Here is a 16,077-nt window from a genome sequence, read left to right on the forward strand (position 1 = left end):
ACTTACAATGATCTTTCTTATAGGGTAGGACCTTAATTCAAAGCCCACCGGCACACTGGTGGTACTGGGAATTTAAAATCACAACCTTCCGGTCATGTACGGATACTGTGGCACTCATGTATCATCTGTGGATAACCAAAATAGTGTATAATTAAAATATCATTCATAATATTATTTACTGATATATTTCTCCGTATCAAGGACTCTTCACATCCCAGTCATAAACTGTTTAACCTCCTTTCATCAGGAAGGAGATACAGGAACATATGCACCAGAACCAGCAGGTTTAGGGACAGCTTTTTCCATCCACTATCACACAACTGAACTCTACACTACACCGCTAGATAAAAAAAACAAAACAAACACTGTATATAACCTCTGTACAATACATGTACATATTACATAGTATATCTTTTTTCTCCTCATTACATCTGCACTATTTATCTATATGTATCTTTATATCCCTACTGTACATTCTGCCCAACATTTCACATTCATATATACAGTATATACAGTATATAGATAGATAGATAGATAGATAGATAGATAGATAGATAGATAGATAGATAGATAGATAGATAGATAGATATGTGCAAGCTGAATAAAAAAAAATCTATCTATCTATCTATCTATCTATCTATCTATCTATCTATCTATCTATCTATCTATCTATCTATCTATCTATCTATCTATCTATCTATCTATCTATCTATCTATCTATCTCTAAAGTTTCCAAACCACAAGGCTGGAGATCATTTAGTACCGGTAAGAGTAAAAACTCTTTTAATGTTGTTAACGTTTTTTTATTTTTCTTCCATACTATTAACTTTCACAGTCTGCACAGTGTTTTATGTATTATTTATATATAGTCAGTACTGACAAATGACCATGCTATAAACCAGATGATCCATGGTGAGGAGTGGGTTACACCAATTGAATGCACTCTACACAAGCTCTTTGATTATACTCCTATAATAGTATGTCTCTAAGTGTTTTATTTCTTATGTAAACAAAGAACACATTTTATGATTTTTTATGAATCTGAACGTTCACAGCAAGTGATTAATGTGGCTAGAATCAGCATATTTAAAGAATAAGCGAGAACATTATACTTGAATTCTAGCTTCTGGAGGGGTGATTTGTTTAGAGAAATAAATGTGTCAGAGTGTATGGTCAGGACTTCAGGTGGTTCCCATGCTGGAGAGTTATAAACAGGTCACATCTTGAATCATGAATAAATCACATGGTACTTAAAAAAATTGTGAAGGGTGAGTTTAGCTACATTATTTTATTAAATTGGAAAAAACTGATTTTCTGAGATATTTGTGGCAGATGAGATAATAGTTGGACAACAAAAAAATATGCGTTTTTTATTTTTACAAATATTGCAGAAAATGGTATATAAGGACTGTGATTTGGGGTACTTCTGTGGAACTGCTTGGTTTTATTTTTGTAAAATAAAGTCTCCGTACTTTGACACCACAACCCTGGATCCTGTTCTTAGATTTTTTTTGTGTTTTGTTTGGCATTTTAACTTTGTTATTGAATTTGTTACTTTTAAATTAATTTACCACAAAACACATCGTTTGATATATATGCTAGATTTTATTTGCAATGGGCAAAAATGATACAGATAGAAATATTTACATGTAAAATGATGTCTTGTGTTAAAAAAGAAAGAAAGAAAGAAAGAAAGAAAGAAAGAAAGAAAGAAAGAAAGAAAGAAAGAAAGTCATACAAAATCTTTTCACTTTACCAGTCTTTGACTGCTTTAAGTTAGAATAATTGAAGCAAATACATGTATGCTTCACTCCTGCATGGGGCAGGAAATACTTCAAGGAGAGAGCGACTGTTTGTCTGCTGTCTCTCCCATCTGTTTGTCTGATGTGAAGTATTTTCAGTGCTCACTATCAGAAAGGGTGATGTGATCAGTGCTACATACTTCGCGAAAACATCTGCTAAAGTCTACTATATTTACCCAAATCACTGTAGTCACTACTGCTCACTCGCTCTCTCTCTCTCTCGCTCTCTCTTTCTCTCTCTCTCTCTCTCTCTCTCTCTCTCTCTCTCCCTCTCTCTCTCTCTCTCTCTCTCTCTCTCTCCCTCTCTCTCTCTCTCTCTCTCTCTCTCTCAATATAGCTTTAACCTTGTTTCTTATAAGATTTATAGTAAAGTACAAGGTATTTTACACTGCAGATGCATTATTATTTACATAGTATATTAATATATTAATTTTAATCTATTTATATCACAGGAAAAGAGAAACGAAAAAAAATCCAAACAGTATTATTATAGATATCCAACTATATCCATAAAAGGAATTGTGATTAATTAGAGCCATTTAAAGGAGGATATGGTAAGAAAAATTTATTTAGAAATACCAGCTTCAGAAACAACCAATTTACATAGATGCTTCTCGAAATGGCAGATATATTTACTGTGCAGAGGAGATTGTGTGAGTCAGGCCTTTAAAGTCGAACTGTGGCTATAAAAATACTTTGGAAGACAGCAGTAGAAACCTGCTTGGGCCAAGAAACACAAGGAATTAACATTATATCAGTGGAAAAATGTCCTTTGTTCTGATCTGAGATTTTTTTATTCTACCCGCCATGTCTTTGTTAGGAGTTCAGAGAGTGAATAGGCAGTTCCCGAAAGTGTGGTTCCCACTGTGAAGCATGGAATAGGAGGTGTGATGGTGTGGGGGTGCTTTACTGGTGACATTTTCAGTGATTTAGTCAGAATTGAGGCCACACTTTACCAGCATTGTTAGCACAGCATTTTGCAGAAACATACTATCCTATCTGGTTTGCATTTAGTTGGACCATAATTTGATTTCCAACATTACAATTACCACAAACATACATCTAGGATAAGTAAGAGCTATTTTTTTTAAGAAGGAAAGTGATGGAGTGCTGCATCAGATGACCTGACCTCCACAAGCACCAGATTTAAATCCTGTTGAGATGGTTTGGGATGAGTTGGACCAGAGAGTGAAGGAAAAGCAGCCGACAAGCACTCAACATTTCTGGGAACTCCTCAATATTATTGAAAACCATTCCAGGTGACCTTATGTACCTTATGGGGCTGACTGAAAGAATGCCAAGAATGTGCAAAACTGTCTTCAAAGCAAAAGGTGGTTTATGTGGAGAATCAAAAATATAAACATTGTCTTGGTTATTTTAAAAGTTTTTGTTTAATTAAATGTGCACATACTATAATTCCATACATTTTCTCTCAACATCCTCGGTATGTTAAAAATAATCAAAAAAAATAAAGAAAAAACATTGAAAAAGAAGGTGTGTCCAAACAATTGTCCGATTCTGTAATTCCGATCAGAACCACATAAGCAACCACAGCAAATTACTTTGTAGTAACATTTTTTTTTTTTTTTAAAGGTGGACTGAAAACATCTGTGTATGGACATTGGATAGATAAATTCATACTTTTTATATGTTGAAATTACATAAAAAGTATGTGGGCCGCCTACTTTGAATACATAACCGTAGCTATTACCTTTCCTAAACGTGGCGTGGCTGCGCATGCGCAGTCGATTGGCTCGCTGCTCACCGTTAACGCATGCGTGGTAAAAACCATCATTACCTAACCCCGAATACTCGCCTATGTTTTCACTGCGCATGCGTGCTTAGAACACAACACAGGTTGGAGAGCCAGCAGTCATCATCGAGTAGGTTGGAGGCTTTTTGAAATTGGTGCTATTACTACTAGTGAAATAGGTAAGCATTTGGACATGAGATTGCATTTTCTTCTAGATCTCGATGAGCGGTTTTCTAGGACGGTTTTAGTCGACTAAATCTAGATGGTCTAGTTGACAGCGCTTGTTGATATGGCATAGGCGAGTAAAATCAGTTAAACTTCCGCACTAAGTGACCGGCGAGTGCATAAGTAGTATCTGTACCAGCAAGCTTTAATTTGTTCAGAGTGTCAGTTATTAAGGATTAGTTTTGGGCTGATCAGACGTTATAGTTTGCGAATATAAGTACCTACACTGGCGATCAAAATAAGAGAACAATTTATAAACAATTGAACAATACTGAAATAATGTCATCTTCACTGCTCAACAGTTGAAGATATTTTTGTCCTGTCTATACCATGCTACCAGAACACCTTTTCCACAAAATAACTAAGGCATTTAAAAAAAAACATTATTTTGTAGAAAACACACTGATCAAAATTAGAGAACACTTTCAGATACCTCCCAGTTATTGGCGTTAATCTGGTACCTGGTGCTAATGTCCTTGATTATCTGTCAACTCCTATTTAACTGGCAGCCTAATGTCCAGTTTCACTGACTCTGTAAGATGGTGGGCCGTTCTAAAGTGACTGAAAGCCTCCGGCAGCAGGTTGTCCAGATGAAGGCCAAAGGGATGACCCTATCAGCCATAGCAAGACAAGTTGGTCGTTCCAACTGTGATTTCAAGAATATGGAATATTTACAACATCACAGACTCATTCAAGTTCGCCAAGAAGGCTGTTCGTCCACGGAAGACAAATACAAGGGAGGACAGGATACTGCGGAGGATCTCAATGGGCAATCGTTTCCACACTGCAGCTGGATTTGCTCACCAGTTCAGTGATGAACAGGGTAAGGATCTGTCCAAAGAGCATTTGGCCTGAAAGCCCACTCGGCAGTGACCAAACCTCTCATTAGCAGAAAGAATCAAAAGGCTAGACTAAGCTTTGCTGAGGAGCATGTTGTGTGGACAGAGGAGAACTGGTCCAAAGTTCACTTCAGTGATGAAAGCAAGTTTAATTTATTTGGGTCCGATGGGAAACATTATGTTCGGCGACAAATTGGAGAAAGACTGAACCCAAAGTGTGTAAAGAAGTCAGTGAAAATGGAGGAGGAGGTGTCATGGTTTGGGGCATGTTTTCTGCAGCAGGAGTTGGGCCTCTTAAACAGCTACATGGCAGAATGAATGCAAATGTTTATCAGAACCTTCTTCAACAACATATGGTTCCTTCCCTGCGTTCAACGCCCAATCAGCCCGCAGTGTTCATGCAGGACAACGCTCCATGTCACACAGCAAAACGGGTAAAGCAGTTCCTTGAAACTGAAAACATTGAAATAATGACATGGCCTGCCCAGAGTCCTGATCTCAACCCAATAGAGAACCTCTGGAAAATCCTTGCCGACAAAGTTATGGCCAAGAAACCCACTACAGTCACTGAACTGTGGAGGAGATTGGAAGAAGAGTGGACCAAAATCACACTAGAGCAGTGTGAGAGACTAGTGCTGTCCTGTGGCCGCAGATGTGCTGAAGTCATTCAGAGCAGAGGCCTGCACCCTACTAATTGCTGACTGTTGTAACCTTCAGAAAATTTTGTTGTAATCTTTTTCCATGTTACAGACATTGTTGTTCTCTAATTTTGATCAGTGTGTTTTCTGCAAAATAATGTTTTTTTTTTTAAATGCCTTAGTTATTTTGTGGAAAAGGTCTTCTGGTAGCATGGTGAATGTAACTGTAAACCTACAACAGTCTATTATTAAAGCAAATTACTTTACAATACGACCACATGCGTGAATATGTGTAAAAAAAAAAAAAAAAAAGGGAATCAAATGTTTCTTAGGCATTGACTGATTTTTATGCATTGCAGATTCACATTATGGGGGGACAATTGTCCTTCGATGAGAAAGTCCATGTGGTGATTGTAGGTGGTGGGTTTGGTGGTATTGCAGCTGCCAAGCTCCTCCAAAGCCACGGGGTCCCCTTTATGCTGATCAACCCATTAGATGCTTTTCATCACAATGTTGCATCACTGCGTGCTTCAGTTCAAAGTGGTATGTTGTACAACAGCCAAATCTGACCATGTTTTTTGAACAAAACTACTAAAATCGACTATTTCTTTGGGGTATTTCATTTAATGTCTAACAATCCGTGTTTTTTTTCCACACAGGATTTGCTAAGCAAACTTTTATTCCATACAAAGAAACATTCGGACAGTTTTTTCTTCAGGGCAGAGTGATTCGAATAGACACTACGGACAAATATGTCGTGCTTGACAATGGAAAGGTATTGACTGATGTTTTTTTACGAGTTTATCTTGAAATAATGGTATTCGAATCTTAAACGAGTTTAATCTTCCACAGGAAGTAAGTTATTCACACCTCATTCTCTGCACTGGGTCAGAAGGGCCTTTTCCTGGGAAATGCAACATTGTGGATTCCTACCATAAAGCGATTGAGAGTTATGAAGGCATTGTGAAAGAGGTAGTAGCTGTTTTAACATTCATTCTGATTTTGTCCCTGTTTGTAAAATGTTAACTCTGTTACAAACATGTTTTATGGCGTTATCTACTAAACAGCATCTGTCTAAACAGGAAGACAATTTTGTATGATGTCCTTTCTCAGTTCCAGGAAGCTGAATCTGTGCTTGTGATTGGAGGTGGAGCCACTGGGGTAGAAATGGCTGCTGAGATCGGGACAGAATATCCATACAAGAAGGTTTTGAATCAAACAACTCTATAAAAACTAAGCATTTATCCAGATGATATATAAAATCACATTCTTGTTTTAATTACTTATTTCTGTTAGATAACCCTAGTGTATTTATGGTTGATGCAAGTGGGAATTAATTATGTTACTGGCTAAAATATATGAATGGCAAGTTATAGTAAATAATAAGACAAAACTAGAAACACATGGAATGTTTTTAAACACAGGTAATACTTATTCACTCACATGACACCCTAGCTGATGCAGAGCTGCTCCCCAGTGTAAGAAAAGAGGCCCAACAGGTACTGCTGGAAAAGGGAGTGGAAATATTTCTAGGTAAATCTTCTTAACAGCATTTATTTCACATACATGCAGGGGACATCATTAAAATACACAGATCATAATATTTTTGGATAATTACACTCTGTTGATGATTACAGCATAATCGATTGGTCCAAAATTTTTTTTTACTTCTAGGCCAGAAAGTTTCAAACCTTAATCAGCTGGAACTGAACGTGACTCAGAAGGGCCAAGTGGTCAAGACGGATAAGAGCGAGCAGTTTACTGTCGATCTTATTATTTGCTGTGCCGGGAACAAGATCAATTCCAATGCCTACAGGTCCAGTTTGGGTCAGTTGTTTTTTCTGTGTGGATTCCTGAATGAATGAAATTGGATTTTGCATAAAAGTGCCATTTATCTATAATAAAATACTTATTTGTGAAAAATAGTGTTATTGGACATTATCAAATATTAGAGCTGTCAAAAATGAACGAGTTATTGACTAATTTAAAATGAATTTTAACGGGAATAATATTATTCACACGGATTTGACAATTTTCATTAAAAATATAAATTAATATAAAAGGCAAAATGAAAACCTTAAACGCAACATGCATTTATTCACGATGTGCACACATCCGGCAAATAAAAACTGTTGTTGCTTTAAGGTACGTTTGGAACAGAGTAAAATGTGCGATTAAGTTGCGATTAATCACAAGTTAACTTGTGACAATCATGCAATTAATCACGATTAAATATTTGAATGAATTGACAGCCCTATTATATATATATTTGTAAGTTGTAATTGTTTTTATATGCTATGTTATGTAACATTTGTGACTTTTATTCTATTCTACATAAATTTTTTTTGCCTTGATTATTTATTTAGTAAGCAGCTGTATTCTGTCTTTTTTTTTCCCCGTCACTGGTATATTTCTCAACATCACTCTGTTTGTTGTATGTCTGCTTGTGCTACAGGTCAGTGTCTGGCACCGGATGGAGCCCTAAAAGTGAATAAGCACATGCAGGTGGAGGGCTTTGACAACATATATGCTGTTGGGGACTGTGCTAATGTAAAAGAACCCAAGATGGCTTATCATGCTGGTCTCCATGCCAAGGTTGCTGTGGTAAATATAATTAACAGCCTGGCTGGAAAAGCACTGACATCATACAACACAGGTAACAACATTTCACCTTGCAGCAGTACTTTAACACAACAGTAACATTAATAATCTGATTTCTGCACTCATCAAGCACTTTATTAGGAACGCTATACTAGTCGTGTGTAGGTCCTCCCTTTACTCTCAGACCAACTTAAATTCCATGTGACATGGACTCCACAAAATGTTAAAAACATTCCTTTAAGATTCTGGTCCATCTTGACATGATTGCATCAAGAATTTTTGCAGGTTTTTCAGGTGCCCTTTTTGTGAAGGCTGTGAATCGCTAGTTCTACCACATTCCAAATGCTCACCTGGACCATCTGAAAAAAATGTAACTTATTGTCATGTTGATGAAATCAGTTTAAAATGACTTTTGTATTGTGAGATTATCATGCTGGAAGAAGCCAATATTATATGGGCAAACTGAGGTGATGAATGAGTGCACACACTAAGTAAAAATGCTAAAACAAAACAACAACAAAAAGTGTAAGTACAAATGAAATATTAGTATAATTAATGGCCCAATGTTAGCTAAAAAAAAAGCATTCTCACCCTGTTACAATACCTCCAGCAGCTTGGACTGTTGACACAATGCAGGTTAGGTCCACGTATATATGCTGTTGGTGCCCAGTTCTAGCGCTCTATCTGTGTGCCTCAGCAGAAATCATCATTATTAAGATTTGTTAGACCAGGCTACCTGCCCACTGCAGCCTTCTGGTTTTTGGCTGACAGAAGTACCTGATATGTTTTACTGTTGCATTTCATCCACCTCAATGTTCAACATGTTGTGCATTGTGTCTGAGATTCTTTTCTGTTCACAATTTGACAGAGTGGTTTTTTTAAATTACTGTAGCTTTACTCTCAGCTCAAACCAGTCACGCTGTTGTCCTCTCTCATTAATGTTTTTACAGCTACACAACACCTGCGCACTTGTTTTTTTCTTTATAGCACTATTCTGCGTAAACTCTAGAAATTCTAGAAATCTTTAAACCACCCTGTCTGGCACCAACAAGCCTACCATTGTCAAAAATCACTCAGATCATATTTTTTACCATTCTCCTGTTTGATGGGAACATTTCACAAAACTGTTGGTCCATACAGTATGTGCTTGAATTTCTGCATTGCACTGCTGTCATGTGATTGCCTGATAATCGCATATATGAGTAGGTGTGCAAGTGTTGATAATAAAGTTCTCAGTGAGTAGACATATTATTAACTGATTATTGAGGGGTACATTTTATATAAATATATTGTGTTTGTGCGTGTATACTGTATATATACAGTTGTATGCAAAAGTCTAGGAACCCCTGACGATGTCCATGATTTTCATTTATAAATATTTGGGTGTTTGGATCAGCAATTTCATTTTGATTTATCAAATAACTGAAGGACACAGTAATATTTCAGTAGTGAAATGAGGTTTATTGGATGAACAGAAAATGCGCAATATGCATCAAAACTAAATTAGACAGGTGCATAAATTTGGGCACCCTTGTCATTTTGTTGATTTGAATACCTGTATCTACTTATCACTGATTAATTGGAACACAATTGGTTTAGTGAGCTCATCAAGCCTTCATGAGAAAAGGTATTTGAGGTGGCCAATTTCGAATTGTTGTTCTCTTTGACTCTCCTCTGAAGAGTGGCAACATGGGGGTCTCAAAACAACTCTCAAATTACCTGAAAACAAAGATTGTTCAACATTATGGTTTAGGGGAAGGCTACAAAAAGTTATCTCAGAGATATAAGCTGTCAGTGTCCACTGTGAGGAACATAGTGAGGAAATGGAAGACCACAGGCACAGTTCTTGTTAAGGCCAGAAGTGGCAGGCCACATGAAATATTGGACAGGCAAAGGCGAAGGATGGTGACAACGGTCAAAAACAGCCCACAGACCACCTCCAAAGACCTACAACATCAACTTGCTGCAGATGGTGTCGCTGTGCATCGTTCAACAATTCAGCGCACTTTGCACAAGGAGAAGCTGTATAGGAGAGTGATGCGAAAGAAGGCTTTTCTGCATACACGCCACAAACGGAGTCGCTTGAGGTATGCAAACGCACAATTGGACAAGCCAGCTTCGTTTTGGAATAAGGTGCTGTGGACTGATGAAACAAGGATTGAGTTATTTGGTCAAAACAAGGGGCGTTATGCATGGCAGCAAAAGAACACAGCGTTCCAAGAAAAACACGCTACCCACAGTAAAATTTGGGCGAAGTTCCATCCTGCTGTGGGGCTGTGTGGCCAGTGCCGGTACTGGGAATCTGGATAAAGTTAAGGGTCGCATGGATTCCACTCAATATTAGCAGATTCTTGAGAATAATGTTGAGGAATCAGTCACAAAGTTGAAGTTACGCTGGGGCTGGATATTTCAACAAGACAACGACCCAAAACACTGCTCAAAATCTACTCGGGCAATTATGCAGAGGAACAAGTACAATGTTCTGGAATGGCCATCCCAGTCCCCAGACCTGAATTTCATTGAACATCCGTGGGGTGATTTAAAGCGGGCTGTCCATGCTCGGCAACCATCAAACCTAACTGAAGAGGTTTTGTAAGGAGGAATGGTCCAAAATACATTAATTCAGAATCCAGACACTCATTACAGGCTATAGGAAGGCTAGAGGCTGTTATTTCTGCTAAAGGAGGCTCTACTAAATATTGATGTGATTTTTTTTGTTGGGTTGCCCAAATTTATGCACCTGTCTAATTTCGTTTCGATGCATATTGCGCATTTTCTGTTAATCCAATAAACCTCATTTCACTACTGAAATATTACTGTGTCCTTCAGTTATTTGATAGATAAATAAAATTGCTGATCCAAACACCCAAATATTTATAAATGAAAATCATGGACATTGTCAGGGGCTCCTAAACTTTTGCATACAACTGTATATTGTGTGTGTATATCCACAAGTAATTTTGATTTTGCGTGTCTGATTTCTCCTGTAGGAAATGTGACAATGTTATTGGCTATGGGCAGAGATGATGGTGTGGGCCAATTTAATGGTTATAAACTACCTCGCTTTTTAGTCACCCTTGGAAAGAGTAAAGGCCTACTTCTCTGGAAGAGCTGGATGGAAATGGGACAGAAAGCCCCCAGCAAGTAGGCAGCCACAGCATGTATTTTTGTGTCATTTACAAATTTGTATGTTGTATAACAGGAACATGGGAAATAATTGTTAATTTAAGGCCAATTGTAAATTTTGGCTTAATAATTTTTGTAAACAGCAATGAAATATAATGATAAATTCTCCTGTTATAATCAAGTCCACTTCTTAGGTGTTCTCACACTGTCCCCTATGAAAATATTGGAAAAAAAATGAAAATGATTTTGAATTTCATCGTTATACAAGTTGTGTAAAACAATGTAGAACATTGGATGATTTGTTTGATTACACACAAGTTATCAGACATATTGCAACATGTGACTGGCAGGTATGTATTTTTTCCCAGGTGTGTCCTGTTAGCTTGAATGTTTAAACAATTATTAGCTCTGAATGTCTATTTTAGGTTCATTCCAAAACCAGCATGACCACACCAGACTAGACCAGAGAGCTTTTATGGTGAAAAAGCTAGTCATATTGAATCTGAGAAAAGGGTGAACATTGAGGAGAGCCATTGCACAAGAATGATGCATTTGCCAGTACAACAATTTGGAATGTCTTCTAAAAGAAAGAAACAACTGGTGTAATACAACCAGACATGGCACAGATCAGCCAAGAAAAACAACAGCAGCTAATGACATTAATATGGTAAAAGCCATGAATGAATAAATAAATAAACAAAGAAAGGAACAAATAGTGTGAGAAAGAAACAAATAACAACTGAAAGAAGCTGTGGCACAAGACTGTGTAAAAGAATCACAAAATTGCAGTTATAGCAAGTAAGTGACAGACAAACAAACATTTTGTGTTTAATTTACTTGAAAAACTAGCTGTGGCTAGTATTTTGTGGTCTTACACTACGGGTGCCATGTCCTAACTAGTTTCACATATCTAGATGTAAACTAAAGTGGAACCTGAAATTCTAGTATGTCATATTTGTGTTTTGAACTCAAACCAAATCTTCCATCAAAAAAACAAAAAAAACAACCTTGTTGTATACTTTCGGCGGGTTCTGTAACTGTGACATTTAAATGAGAAACAAATATATATTAAAATGCTGTTAATGGCATTTTAATGTCTTTCATGAAATGAGATTGTTTTTGCATTACTAACATGGAAGAGAAAAGGTAGTAGACTTTTCTTTTAAATCATTATATTTCTAATAAACTATGCTGCTCTTTTATTATTAATAGTATATAGTCATTGATCTGCATTTAGAATTTTAGAAACTTGTTGGAAGTTCTAAGCACAACCTTAGACAACAATATGTTTAGTGTGATCAACAGTGTTTACACCAGTGGCGGGCGGTCAGGGCACTAAACACTATCAGAAGCACTGACCTACATTTACAACCTGAATTCTAATATTTGTTCCATGAAATTGTATTAATTTATTTCCAACAGTTTATTCTCTTGATTCCGTAGTGTTTCTCTTGGCTGCAATGCTTCCAGTATGTGTATGTGGATGTAAATTTTTTTGTCCAATCAGATTTTAGTCTCTATGTGCGGCCATGGCAATCTAATCTGCCCAGGGCCTTCAAAGTCTGTTCCACTAGCCTTTTTACTATAGCGAATATATCAATAGGTTTGTTTCTTTAACCAATCAGATTTCATATTCGCCTCACAGGGCCAGCTAGCTGGCCCAGAATAGCGTCAGCATTTTTCTGTTCTCTGATTGGTTGGTCAGAGGAAACTGTTACAGCCAAGTTTGACTGGCAAAACGCGTGTGTAGCTCTGAACACATTAATACATCTGAGTTACTGAGTTAGTCCCTACTGAAGTTAAACGTAAAGAAAAAGAAAAGTGCACATTCTGTGTAAAACACATGATCAGTTTAAATTAAAGACCTATGTGAGCCAATATAAGATCAATATAAAGCGATTATAAATTATTGACAAAAATACTGATGCTCTGGATAACTGTATAAAGAATTGCCTTATGTCACCTCTAGATGGTGACAAAAGTCTGAAACAAAATTGTAATGGAAAATTATTTGTGGACTCTTAATATGTAGATACAGAAATCTGAAATATGCTACACACTAATTTGTGCAAAGCTGCCTAAAGAGTTTTCACTGGGAAATCTCTCTTATGAGAAGAACTGTTCTGATAAAATGTGGAACCCATATGGAACCTTTAAAGGTTCCCCCAGTGGGGCAAGCTAAAAAAGATTAAAGATTGTAGTTTTTTACCTTTTGTTTCCAAGAGTCTTCATAATAAATGTTATTTATAAATATGGGTTTTACTTGTATAGCTTTTTAATCCTTTGACATTGACACAAAGCAGCTGTGGAAAAAATAATATATAAAATTTAGATTTAAAATCTGTGCCTGTTTATTTGGCAGTATCATTGCATTTATCCAACCTAATACTTGAATGCCTCCAGGACCATGCAGAGTTATGAATAAATGTATTTGAGTCCACAGCCTATTTGGACTGGGATAATATGACAAAGGTTTTTTTGTTTGTTTTTGTTTTTGTTTTTTTCTATATTACTGTAAAAGTACATAAAATACCTGACATTCTTAAATGTCTCATGAGCACAAAGAAAAGGTTTAAAAATGCTTTAATGTTACCAAATATGTTGATGCAGTATACTGAATATACATACACACAAGCATTTTCACCTATAATACTCCATATTAAAAATATTGTTACATTTACAGAACTGTTGTGTTGTCTAAAATGTGTTGTTATTGTAATGATGCTTAATCATGTAATCTGATTTTTTGCTCCTTTAAATGCAAAAATGCCACCAGGCTGGTGTTTTGCTAAACCTTTCATTACGGTTGAACATAAGATTTTGGAGATAATAAGAGAGGCAAACAGAAACCAAAATAACTAAAGTATAGAATGAAAATGTCAGTTCTTATATAAATCTTAACCCCTCTTTATGGAAGTGATAGAGGTTTTTTGTTTGGCTTTCAAAGGCTAAAGGCTCCATATTGCGATTAATAGCATTAAGCATCCTGTTTCATGTTCCCGGAACTTTGGAGCCAAATTTGACTTCTTCTGGTCAGAGAGTGAAGCAGCTTTGTCATTTGATCTACTCAAAAGTGACTCACTGACCCCAGATTCAAATGCAAACAAGAGACATTGTGAGATACACATAGTGAAAAACCGTCAGTCACACTATTTTTTTACTTCAGAATAAGCATTACACAGGAAAGAATTTACAAAGACAAGATTACAAAGCAGAGTCAAACTATAGGTCAGGCAGGCTTCTCATTTGTAACAAATGCAGTAATAAAAAGTTATGAAGCAAAACTATATATAAAAAAATAAATAGCTGCAAAAATTAAAAACTGTACATTTAAAGAAGTGACTAAAATACAGGTAACACATAAATCAATGACCAATAGAAATGAAGTTGTTGAGTTGTTTAATATTTAAAATAATGTCATTAAAATGTTTAAACTAGCACAAATAAACCAATTCAGACATCACCCATGAAAGGTAAAATCCTATCAAACACTGTTCATCACAAGATCACAAAGTTTATCATGTTTTAGACATATTTGACTAGTAAATTTTAAAACAATTCCTTATTTTTAGACTAAGGAATTAAGTCCAAGTTTATTTTGAAAGATGAATTCATTTTAAACACCAGATTTATGCCACTGGAACAGCAAGCTGTATAACTTATACAGGCCAAGACCTTAAAACTACACTTCATATATTTTCATAATTTACATTCCTGCATTTTTATATAGGTGGCACATTAATTGAAATATATATTCTTATATGGTGATTTTCGAAAGATATCATGTGATTTGTTCAAATATGGTATCATATTACTACTGTTTAAACTGATATGTTGCAATTTGACATGTGCATTGACATTGTAGTTAATAGAATAATAAAATTTGAATTAATAAAATTGTTCTGTGGTAAACATACAAAATATAACTCATTAGATACTTGTGTATATATGAAATTAACTAAAGAAACCCCCTTTTTTTATTCAATTATGTAGTTTGTGATTTCCTCACACAAACACCTCCTGTCTTACTGAGAAGAAAACAAGAATTCCATCCATGCTAACTTTGTACTGAGAGGTCATTGAATTAAAAACATAGAACAGTGGATGGATTCATGCATTTATCTTATGTTTTTTGTTCACTCAATTCCTTAGATTCAGTTACAGGGGAATGAACACTCAAAAACATTTAGTTGGGTAAAGCTGACATTAAACATTCTCATTTTAGCCAATGTCAGTTTCACTATAAAATAAGTAGGGTACAAAAAAAACCAAACTTTTTTACCACTTGTGACTACAGCTTTATTTGTGTGTTTGTGATTTGTTGGATATTTCTTTATACTGCAAATAAGGTTTGTATTGTGTTACCTTTCTCTCCACACTGAACTTGTAAGGTGTCTGCTGGGATACAAGTAATACTTTTTTGGGAGGAATGTGTGGTAAAAAGTCGACACAAACCGTTATTGTTTTGGACAAAGGTCTCCTGACTCCTGAGCAGACAGCAGTACATGACTGCTACTTCTAATATGTATAAAGTTCAAGGTTCAAGGTTTTTATTTGTCAATGCCACCATATGTGCAGACATACAGAGGAATCGAAATGCCGTTTCTCTTCTCTCTCATCAAGTTGAATCCATCTCAGCTGTTTGCAGCACCACAAGTCAGCTTCTTATTGCAAAATTTGGAGAGTGATCCTCATTCAATATGCAAGCTTTTCCAGTGTTCTCCTCCATTGTATACAAGGAAAGACTTAATTGGATTTCACTCTGAGATGGCAACACCATATAAAATTCAACTTTAGACTTTATGTAATGAACTTTTTTTTCTCAGGGGCGATTAAATATACCATATTACAATAATACATACCATAATTTCCGGACTATAAAGCGCACCCATATATAAGCCACACCCACTGAATTTTACAAATATTTTTATTTTTAACATGAATAAGCCGCACCTGTCTATAGTGTCTACACTAATGTACTTTACACAGGCTTTAACGAAAGACACGTTACACACGGTGTAACGGGTGAAATATCTTGCGCTTCCTTTAGGAGCTTAGCAGTATTTTGGGATTAGCCTGACACTGCATTTTTC

The 16,077-nt window shown here is 36.1% G+C and overlaps 1 protein-coding gene across 1 annotated transcript; it reads left to right on the plus strand.

Annotated features, from left to right (window-relative positions):
• Nucleotides 1-3,624: 3,624 nt before the first annotated feature.
• aifm2 (apoptosis inducing factor mitochondria associated 2) lies at nucleotides 3,625-13,669 on the plus strand. Its single transcript, XM_046834925.1, has 9 exons — nucleotides 3,625-3,734; nucleotides 5,617-5,800; nucleotides 5,917-6,032; nucleotides 6,110-6,229; nucleotides 6,371-6,463; nucleotides 6,682-6,790; nucleotides 6,932-7,084; nucleotides 7,713-7,913; nucleotides 10,849-13,669. The coding sequence occupies exons 2-9, from the start codon at nucleotides 5,626-5,628 to the stop codon at nucleotides 11,004-11,006; spliced, it is 1,125 nt and encodes a 374-aa protein (XP_046690881.1). The 5' UTR covers nucleotides 3,625-3,734; nucleotides 5,617-5,625; the 3' UTR covers nucleotides 11,007-13,669.
• Nucleotides 13,670-16,077: the final 2,408 nt, after the last annotated feature.

This window comes from Silurus meridionalis, chromosome 2 (genome assembly GCF_014805685.1).
Source record: "Silurus meridionalis isolate SWU-2019-XX chromosome 2, ASM1480568v1, whole genome shotgun sequence".
Classification (NCBI taxonomy): domain Eukaryota; kingdom Metazoa; phylum Chordata; class Actinopteri; order Siluriformes; family Siluridae; genus Silurus; species Silurus meridionalis.

Excerpts from the sequence above, each read along its gene's own strand:
- aifm2 (XM_046834925.1), top strand. The coding sequence starts at position 5,626 with ATGGGGGGACAATTGTCCTTCGATGAGAAAGTCCATGTGGTGATTGTA. Across the intron at positions 6,464-6,681 it reads CAGAATATCCATACAAGAAG|GTAATACTTATTCACTCACA; the intron begins GTTTTGAATCAA and ends TTTTAAACACAG. Across the intron at positions 6,791-6,931 it reads GGGAGTGGAAATATTTCTAG|GCCAGAAAGTTTCAAACCTT; the intron begins GTAAATCTTCTT and ends TTTTACTTCTAG.